Source organism: Clavelina lepadiformis, chromosome 5 (assembly GCF_947623445.1).
Source record: "Clavelina lepadiformis chromosome 5, kaClaLepa1.1, whole genome shotgun sequence".
Classification (NCBI taxonomy): domain Eukaryota; kingdom Metazoa; phylum Chordata; class Ascidiacea; order Aplousobranchia; family Clavelinidae; genus Clavelina; species Clavelina lepadiformis.
In genome coordinates this window covers 1,926,096-1,936,804 of record NC_135244.1, presented here as the reverse complement: position 1 = coordinate 1,936,804, position 10,709 = coordinate 1,926,096, and the positions used below count along the sequence as shown (strand labels likewise).

Genomic DNA, 10,709 nt, shown 5'->3' with positions numbered 1-10,709 from the left:
TAAACAATGCAGACACAAATGACGGACTGTATAGCTGGTCCGTTCATACTAGACCAGTGTCTAACTTATTGTTTGCAACGGCATCCCCTCATCTTCTTTATAGTTGCAGCTTTGATGGCGTGCTTCGTTCGTTAGATCTGCAACATCAAACATTTCAAAAAGCGCTCATGTCCAGCAGCAGTGTGTCTCTATCTTCATTTGATTTTCAAGGCATTGAAATGCCTTACGCAATAACACACTTCCAATAGTTACCTTACCTGAAAGTTTCCTTACGTTTTGTAAACAAAGCCTTAGTAATTTTCTAAGTTTTTACATTATTTTCCGTTGCTTAATCTATATTAATCGTTGAAGAGTGTTAACATGCCGGTTTGATGTACAAGTGACAATGAATTAAAAAACAGGTAACATTAGATTTAATGGAATAATTGATAAGCTGCACACATAGATAACTGACATTTTCTGTGGCTTCAGGATTGTTTAACTTAAAAAATTAACCAAGTATGAACCCAAAAGAACACGGTTTTATTAAAACGTATTTGCAGCTGATGAAGATTGCTTGACAAGTGCAAATAAAAACAAAAGAAGAAACTTCCAGCTTGGGAATGAGCTCCAGAGCTTGAATCTTGAACCCAATTGCCTTGGGCATCTCGTGAGGTGATGCAATGGCTGGCTAGCACCATTAAAGTACGATTGACCACTAATTTTCCTTAAATGGCAAGAGGAGTAAATATTATCAAGATGAAAACAGACAACTGTTGACAAAATCAAAGAAGTAGCCATGTAGGATGAGCACGTTAAAAAAAACAAATTCAAACATAGGATCGGGCATGATCATGCTTATGAGGTAAGGATACCATGATAGCTAGTATAATCTTTGCTAATAGAATCTTTGTCGTGGAATAAAAAAAAATTAAGTCATATGTTAAGCACTTGGTTGTTCTAAAACTAATCTACAAGGTAAAACGACATGCAAAGGCCAGTGAGAAATCTGATGCAAAACATAAAAAACAAAGATTTAAAAAAATTATGAACAAGTTGGATAAAATGATTAAGTACAAAACGTTTGATAACAGTGAATCTACAACTAAGTTATATATGAAAACACGGACTTGAAAGTTTTTCGTACATAAAATATGGTGATAAAGCACCCTGTCTTGCATTGTCTACTGTAGATGCAAAATTAGTAACAACAACGTTCCAAGTACAGAAAGTTAGAGAAAAACAGAAGCAAAGCTGCTAATCCGTAACCGACAACTTTGTAAATAAGCAATTGCCATTTGTTAGCAAATGAGTTGAAGACGTGGGTCCCTGAAGAGCATCAGATGACGTTGATAAATCTTCCATTATCAACGTGCACTCCTGTGTGTCTTCAGCGGGAAACAACAACACACTGTCGTTGTTTCTTCTGAGTTTATCTTGTGAGTTCACCTTGCTCATGTACCCCTTGTCTGTTGATCCTGACGTAGACGCGATGTCATGGTTCGTTGGAAGCAGCAGACTGTCAAAACTACCTTTCTCTTCCTCCACCAATCTGCAAGTGGCGTATTTGTGGTGCGCCTCTCCAAGGGATATAGTGGGCAGAGGTAGCGGTGTGTGGGGAGGTGACTCGGCAAAAAACATCTCATCCGCTCTGAAAATGCAAGTCACAAGCTTAATCACAATGGTGGCTCTGCAAAACTAATGACACCGAGTCCATTCATAAAAAAATGTATGGTCAGAACACTTGTTAGAAATAGACAACCTTTGTTACCATGATCATTATCAGTAAGAGACAGTTATTATCTTTTTGAATAACATAGATTAAAAAGTTTAAAAATGACTTGACAAACTAGCAATTTTTGATTGGTCGTGTAGATTTGGGTAAAACACCTTAGAATCATCATTGTTTGGGTTGGGTAAAGGCCGTACACAATTATCACAGTTAAAACACTTTTTATGCATAAGAGTGGGTATTTCATCAGATCAAGACTTTCTTATGTTAGTAACAATGTTTTTTAATATTTCCATTGCAATAATCCAGAATTTATAACTTATTTAATGGCTTATGCTGTACAATTTAGTGGCCTACGAACATCATGAAAAAATTAATGTGACGCTACCCAGTGCTCGCTGGACTGGCAAGCGTGTCAAGGAGATGAGAATTTTCAATCAGATTGTCAAGCTTCGTTACGACTTGCACAAAAGTGGGCCGAGCTTGTCTGTCGTTATGCCAACAGTCTAACATCAAATGATGAAGATACGACGGGCAGTCCTTGAAAATCACAACATAAAAAACTAAATGTTACAAAACAATCATGGTGTGAAGTTAATAGTCAGTTACAGGTTTGTGCAAACTGCAAATACTTTCAGCAACACTTATAGAAATCTTACACTACCACCGGACAGAGTACAAGAAGCATTTTACCTCAGGAGCAGGCAGGCGATAACCTTCGTTGAGTGCTTTCAGAACCTGCTGGTTGGTCAGGTTCCAGTATGGCTTTTCACCGTATGTTGTCACTTCCCATGCGAAGACTCCAAAGCTCCATACATCTGAAGCCTGCCATAATACACCGCAATATTGTTGCAATTTGTGGCATGTAGCTTTTGGTTGTTCATCATAAATAAAATGGTTACTGATGCTAATGATACCCAAACTACCAAAGTTATAAACGCCTAAGCAATGGAAAAATGCAGGAACACATCAGCAATACTCATTTGTTTTGTAACCAGAAGCTTTCTTTCATCACCTGAGAATATGCTCTGTATGCCACAGCTTCAGGAGCAGTCCACCTAATGGCAATCTTTCCACCTTTTTGGGAGAAAGTCTGGCAGGAGTGATTTTCGTTATCTTCGTCATCTAGCTTTAACGTCAGACCGAAATCGGCGACTTTACAAATGAGTTCGTTGTTAATCAAAACGTTTCGTGCGGCCAAGTCTCTGCAAATGAGTATAAAGTCATTGCGCAATGCAAACGTGGCATATCACCCTCACTGTAGCTACAATTCTATATATTGATATGAGCATAATGTTTTCCCTAAAAGAAGGAAGTGCTAAAGATGGGAAAAAATTAGTTTATGAAGTTTTTGGCAAAATTAACAAAGTATTGATTTTGGGGAAAAACAAAAAGTTACAAGAATTACTTGACAAACCTATGCACATAGTTAAGCCGGCTGAGGTAAGCCATTCCACACGCCACCCCTCGTAGCATTCCGGCTAAAACAACCGGCGGATACGCTCTCTGGTGCTCCATGTGGTTGTGTAGAAACGTGCGGAGACAGCCATGACTCATCAATTCAGTTAATATCATAAACGGCCGAGTCATGGTGATCACCGCTTCGAGTTTGATGATGTTCGGGTGTTCGAACCTCTCTAGCGCCATCGCTTCACAGAGGAAATTCAACTGAAGCAGAGAACTGATGTGATCAAAGAGACAAAAATTGTTTAAGTCACAACATCTTTATATTTTTAGTCCCTCAATAGACAATGATGAAAAATAAACTATCTTATCAATGCAATGCGCTGCATTATCAATTTCCAAGAACTATGCAAAGCTTTACGTTTTGAAATAGTTTTCACCACCATAATATCATGTTGCCATAGTGGATAACAAAGACCATAAGGTTAATAAAGCACCAGCCACATTGGACAATCACCTGTTCGTTTGGTTCACACTGTGTGTGGAGTTGTTTGATTGCGACGTCAATTACTTGATCAGAGTTATCCTTGCCTGAAAAATCAAAATCTTACTCAATACCATGCTGTTACACAAAAGAATCCAAGTCCTTTACATTAATTTACGAAGTCAGTCATCCACAATGTGTGATAATTTATAGACAACAAGAAATGAAATATATTTTACGTTTCTATTCATTTAATGTACATTTGTCAGATGATATTTTTGCACAAGAGAAAGGAGACTGTCACGTCATGCTCTTTGCACCTTTTTTTAAGAGTGTTCCCTGGTAAACTTCACCGAATTCTCCGCACCCGATCACATTCCCCACTGTCACAAAACTTGGATCAGTCTCGCAAGCGAATGTGTGTGGCACGATAGCTCCAAGAGAATACGGGTCAACGTATGTTCTTTGTTCTGTCAAAACACCATATTTCGACGATAAGTCCGGTTTATATTTGAGTAACTTTACATTCTATATAAGATATCCACATAACTTTTTTAAAGTTGTACTTGATAAAATTTCATTTTTTTGCGATAATTTACCCCATTGTTATTGTAGTTTTCATTTTCATTAGCAATAATACCACATAAAAATTAACACCATTTACAGTTTATATTATCAAGGTGTTTGAGAATGCCTACATGTTTAAGAGACTACTATTATAACGTTATTGTTTGATAACATGAAAAGTATTGTCATATAACACATACAACAAAGGTTAGCATGATAATTACCTGGGAGCTCGGTGTAGGTGGTGGCTGGGTCGGATCCAGGCCTTGAAAGTTCACGCAATGCCAGATCACCGGTCGTTTTCTTCCTTTTCTTTCTATTCAACTTGAACCAAGCTACTGCCGCCACTGCCAGCTGAACAAGAGCATTAACAAACGATTGTATGATGAATTAAACTAGTTACACATGAGAGTATGACCTACACTTTTCTGGCTAATAATCTAGTTTCCAACTTGAAAATTTAATTGTTGATGGAAATGTATTTGTTCTATTTTTGTGACAAACAGAGCACACACGACACATGGTGTGGTGCTACTTAAAAAGATACTGAAACAGCATTTTCCTATCAAGCCGTAGCCCAAAAATCACCATCAGCCAACATGCCTGTCATTGCAGTCCTAAGTTAAATAAAACCATAGTTCAATTTAAACTACTGCCAATGAGAAGATGAACCTACCAGCAGGATGACAACAATAAGTGCAACGATGAGGTAGACGAGGCTGTTTGGAGGTCTGTGGTGGATGTCATCAAGGTCTCTGAGATCAACTTGTGTTTCGGGCGTTGAAATCCAACAGATTTTGCTTGAATCTCCTTTACCTGATGAGATAGATCGGTACTTTTCAATCTTCTCCTAATCAAGCAACTCAAAGTATGACTATAGCCTAAGCGATGATCAACTGAAATGAGCAGTCAACAGGAACAAATAAAAACTTCACCAGCTGAGTTGATTGCTCGAACAGCGACAGCGTACTTCTCTGCCGGTGACAAGCCTTGGATTACTGCACTCGTCTTGTTCACGATCATCTTTGAAGCGGAAGATTCATCGATGGCCTTGCCCGCAACATTTTTTACTTCGTTGTCGACATTTTGCCAACGAACCTGTGGACATACAATTGTTAGCGCTTCCACATATATATTACACCAGTTGGATAGAGCAAAATTAGTTGAAAAAAATACACACTAACTCACAACTAACTGTAGTCCATTAGGAAAGATTAGTTTCAAGCAATGAAAAGAATAAAAGCCTTATTGAGGAGCCGAACAAAGAAAAGGATTTAAGGCAGTGCTAATATCCAGTTTTGTTTAGAATACAATTTGGTCAGTGACTTACTAACTGTAGATTTAGATTTCACAGCACAATATCGGGGTTAAGACTATTCACCTCATAAGCAAGAAATTTGCCGTTTGTGAAAGAGGGTTTTTCCCACTCAACAGTAATGGACGTTCGGTTGGATGTTGTTTCATGTAAACCTTCAATCGAAGATGGGATTGTGTCATTGGTTGTGTAATACAATGAAGAACTACTTGCATCCAGCACAGTCTCAAGCTGCAGGTGATTAAGCACAATCAAAATTAATGAATGAAAAGTTTTCTTGAAGAAATATTTCAATATGGAAATTACTTGCCTGTGATTTCATGCTTGGATGGAGTGATGCCTCATGCTTGGAAACATTTTCAACCACTTTATGTGGGTTTTCAATCACAATCAACGACTCGGGGAACTGCCGAATGGTGAGATGATTTATCGACACAACTGTGAACTTGTAGCGAGTCTGACCGCGCATGTTGGTCAAGGTGACCGAGTGTTTCTTCAAGCCGCATTTTGTCGAATCAAAATGAATCGATTCGCACAACTGGCCATCGACATTGAGAGAAGTGAGGTGATGTTGGAAGATGCAATCAGAGCTGGACTTGTCAGAGGTAGATGCTGAAATGATGAGATGAAAAAGTAAAACTGGGTTAAAAACGTTTTAAACCTGGTTTTATTTTTTAAGGTTATCATTTAATTTTTTGACCAGCTCTTGGTACATCTGATGGAGCTGATGCTTGAGTCAAGTTAATAGAAGTTAACCGCTAGAGTGATATCGTATTTTCTGCCTTTTTATTTTCTTAGGTGAAAATTTTAAGCCATTATAAGTTGATAAACGACAACAAACTGCTAACAGTGAGTTGATTAAAACATTAAAGATATGGTTGTTTGACCATTGGAATATTTCTGCAATTTCTATCACATTTCACAGTACTTCATAAAATTAAGCATTTACTAAAATGCATTAAATAATTGTCCAAAAATGCTATGCTGATTATAGGAAATAAGTATCACAAAAATTCATCCATCAAATGTCACCCCAAAGGAAAAGTGTCTTCCAGTTATGAAGAAAAATTATCTATGCAACTTAGAAATAATTATATAATTACATTGTAAGCAATTACCATTTATATAAATAGGACAAGCCTGGCATAGAACACAGTATGATACCTCACGGCATTTGCCGAAGTTTTCCGGCGGATCCCAATTTAAATGAAGTGTGCCTAAGTAAAAAGTAAAAGAATTTTTCAGGGTCATCTTGCAACTGTTTAAGCAGATTGAATAGAAATATTCAAAATCAAAGGCAGAGTAATTTGTGGTAAAAAGTACAGGCGCTTTTGGTAATTTCCTACGTGAAAAAAATGCATCAACAAAAACAAAAGAGTTTAATGAACATACCCGGGGAATCCCCCACGTAAAAAGTCTGGTGAAGGTTGAGAGGTCTGCTCGGTAGATTCGAACAAGCTTGACAGCCCTGCTCTAACAATGCCGAAGACGAAGAACTGGAGATCAAAGCACTATTGCCGTGGCAACGACAGCGAATGGAACCGATCTGGTTTGTGAAGGAGTTGGACTGGCATGGAAAGCATTTTGTGTTTCCGATCGTGTCCCTTTAGAATAATGTTCGAAAATGAAATGGATCAAATTATTAACACTTTGCATTTGATATAAAGGATTCAGTTAATATATTTCATGATTCATATGAAGTGCTAATAAACAAAATACTTGTAGAAGTGCATTGGGCAAGGAGTACATCTGAGACCAATGTCAGGTTGATAGCCAGTTGTGCAGAGACAGTCGCCTTTTCGCACTTGCCACTGACCTGAACTGGAGCAATGATACAGAGGGACAGAGTGGTTCGAAAGAGAGTCGTGTGATAAGGAAACAGAATTGTCGACACAAGACCCTTTCACCTACGACACAAGTTATGTCATTACCATACACAGATGTTGCAGCATTTTAACTTATTAATTAAAAATTTAAATTAATATTTAAATTAATTAAAACTTATTAAATTAAAAAATTTTCATTGAGGTTCAATCAACTTTGTGTACAACAACGAGCACAAACTACAAATGCGAGCGTAAAACTGAAGTTTGTGCAACGCATGAGTATGGTGTAATATAATAATAACACATGAATAAAGTTAATCAAAATCAAACAAACAAGAATAAACAATTTATCTGTACTTCGACCAAGGACGTGTAGTTAAGGCCAGTGTGCGTCTCGGGAAATGAAGCAAGTCCTGCTACCACCGCAGGGCACAGCTTATAATAGACACGTAGAGACGACAAAGACATGCAAGTTCCTTCGTCAAGAACTGCAACGTACAATCCCACTTGGTCACCATGTTTCGACTGTTCTTCATCACTTATCTTGATACTGACAAATTCTTTGTTGATGACATGCTGCTTGGGGTGCTCATTCGGCATGAATCGAGTCTAAATTTATGTTTCAAAAATAGTTAATGAAATAGCAGGGCAAGCGTAAAAACTTTAACAAACAGCATGAGTTGATATTAAATCAAATCATTCAACGTGTGTCTAAAAGAATCAAGCATTTTGATTGCTTTTAAGGAAAATCACTAAAAAATGCAAAACCAAATCACCTCAGCAGCAACAGTGTCGATTTTTTTGTAATATGTCTCATTCAATTTATTTTTTTCATCAGATTGGTTGAGCGTGCTGTTAACCAGTCGATAATAAACCTTGAATGTCTCTCTGCAGATTGTTTCTTGCAAGTCACCACATTCTCGCATCCAGAATTTGAGCTCAATATAAACACGAAATATTCCTACACCAAACAATGTACAGATATTGTCAATAACAACCTACGCTAAGTTGATGTACCTAATGTAAAACTGTATAAGACACAGGTAAGTGCTGAAGAATACAAAACTGGAGCAAAAATTGTGTGCAAATAAACAATTGTTTGGCTCTTGCATTTTTTCACACATAGCAAAGCAAAACTGCAATTTATAGGCATATCTAACTCAATAACTACAATTAGACAAGGTTGTAGTAAATCAGAAATATGAAAGGACCTCGAACAGGAAGAAGCGGGGAGCGAAGCCAACTTTGAATCTTCGAATGTCTATCAATTCTTTGTACCTCGGGACATATCTGAAAGCATCGTTGAGTCCGGTTCTCTTGCTTGCAACTCAGTTCTTCCCACTTTAAAAAACAACTCAGTTATGATTGCTTATTATATAGAGTTAATAAAATAATTACTACCTTGCTGCAACATACAAAACTTTCATAATATGCAGAACGTTTCGGTATATACTGTATATATATATATATATATATATATATATATGCATAAGACGATGAGGACAAACAGACTTTCGAAATGTTAAATTGACTTATTGCTTAAGATTGTCCAAATATGAAGTAGAAAATACTGGCATCAAATCAAATAAAACCACAAGTACATAACTGACCTTAGATGAAGTTGAATTGTCAACTATTTCTTTATTTTTATATGTTCTCACAAACCATCCTTTCAATGAAGAAGTCGCCGTCGCAGTGTCAAGAAGATTCACTGCAATTTAGGTTAAAAGTTTTGATATAACGTAGAATAGAATCTAGAGCAATGCTAACTTAACACACCTTACGAATCACAACACACAACAAAATGTGTCTTCATACGCTGTTCAAAATGTGTGTTCATACGCCTATAATCTGCTAAGCATACTTGTGCTACAAAAACGCCGCTATAGTTTTTACAAAACTATTCTGTGGTACCTAGCTTTTTATCTTACCTTCAAAAGCGCAGACATGGACAGCAAGCAAATATGCATAGAGAGTTGTCTTAATTACAAAGCAGGATTGGTACATCTTGGCAACATTAGCACTGATAAACAGGCAACAGTTCATCCATTATATGGACAAACTGCAACCTTTAAGTTTGTCTAATTAAAACTGCTGGGCTATAAAGCAATCTACAAGCACAATTAATACTGCAAACATCTGCTAGGCTAACAACAAAAAATAAACTAAGTTAAGCAATATTTATTAGTTAGTTATTATGTTAGCAGTTAATTAGTTATTATGCACGGTAATCAACTGGTTCCCATCTTTTAGTTTACTGCATTAATTTATTCTAATGGGAGGCCGAACACTATATGTTCTCTATGGATTAAGGTGGTAGGCTAATACCTTACCCAGACTGCAGAGTTTGGCATAAGGGCACTCAACAGCGTTTTTCTTGACCTACCGTGGCACACTTTAGGTTCGTATTTTTGCATTTAATGACTTGGACAGAATTTCTGGAATTAAAATGATTTAAAGATCGAATTAGTTAAACTGTGTACATTATCACGTAATTGTGCACTTTAAGTGCATCCAAACATTTTCACACCTGCACTTGTCAATTTTGGTTGTTTGGTACAAACACGGCTGCTGAAATATGCTGTAATCTGGTACCTTACTGAAAACAAAACTCAACTTTGAAAATCCTAGGCTATACTTGCATTTTTTTTTACAAAATTACTTTCTAGATTAGATTAAACTGGAGTTAGGCGTACAATAAATTGAGTCTCTTTTACTTTTGCACTCCATTGTGTAAAGGATTTCGTATGCTAGTCACCTGAGGAAAATCTTTACGATACAATGCCCATAATGTTTGTGATTTCAAAAAAGAATCAAAGCGGGTTGGCAATTTCCATTGTTACCTTCAAGCAATCAAAGAAATCTTGCCCCACAAAACAAAATGGTGGCCGTAATTTGCAAAAACTCTATTGAAACCGTGTGTTTAATAAGGGTGCTTCGAGCTCTTTTCATAACAGTAATAAAATAATACCCCAATTGAATTAGATAAGATCCCGGCTGGGAGGTACGGCGATTTCAACGAGAAATCGTAAGAGCAAAGACAAAAATTGATGGCATTTACTGACAAGCTGAGACCTCAATTCTTTCTTTATTCGTTATAAATTGGTGTGAAGATAATAAATTTGGCGTCTACAGTGTACGCTGCCACACTTGCCACGGCCACTCCGAGGAACGATCAAGGCGTGAAGATGACGCCGAAATAACCAACCTTAATCGTAGCGATTAACAATAACAATGCTTTAAAAAGCACTGTTTAAATTATTTTAAACAGTGACTATTTCACAACAAACAAGTCACGCAGCCCATTAGGCCTATAGTGATAGACCGACAGCCATAACTAAAATCAAAATTTAGCAAACCAATTTTCCTAACCTTACCGCCTATCTTTAACTATGGGCTGCG

The 10,709-nt window shown here is 37.1% G+C and overlaps 1 protein-coding gene across 1 annotated transcript; it reads right to left on the bottom strand.

The window, feature by feature from the left end:
• Positions 1–501: 501 nt before the first annotated feature.
• Positions 502–9,713, bottom strand: LOC143459502 (ephrin type-B receptor 1-B-like). Its single transcript, XM_076956693.1, has 20 exons — positions 9,239–9,713; positions 8,918–9,018; positions 8,519–8,648; positions 8,084–8,268; positions 7,665–7,916; positions 7,201–7,388; positions 6,874–7,085; positions 6,600–6,698; positions 5,792–6,093; positions 5,548–5,712; positions 5,102–5,264; positions 4,843–4,982; positions 4,391–4,520; positions 3,920–4,069; positions 3,633–3,706; positions 3,129–3,379; positions 2,727–2,916; positions 2,405–2,536; positions 2,100–2,251; positions 502–1,630 (listed from the first exon to the last, which is right to left on the bottom strand). The coding sequence occupies exons 1-20, from the start codon at positions 9,351–9,353 to the stop codon at positions 1,237–1,239; spliced, it is 3,525 nt and encodes a 1,174-aa protein (XP_076812808.1). The 5' UTR covers positions 9,354–9,713; the 3' UTR covers positions 502–1,236.
• Positions 9,714–10,709: the final 996 nt, after the last annotated feature.

Coding starts and splice junctions, on each gene's coding strand:
- LOC143459502 (XM_076956693.1), bottom strand. CDS start 9,353: ATGAACTGTTGCCTGTTTATCAGTGCTAATGTTGCCAAGATGTACCAA. Junction 5,713..5,791: donor ATCCAAGCATGAAATCACAG/GCAAGTAATTTC, acceptor AATCACCTGCAG/CTTGAGACTGTGCTGGATGC. Junction 2,537..2,726: donor CATACAGAGCATATTCTCAG/GTGATGAAAGAA, acceptor GTATTATGGCAG/GCTTCAGATGTATGGAGCTT.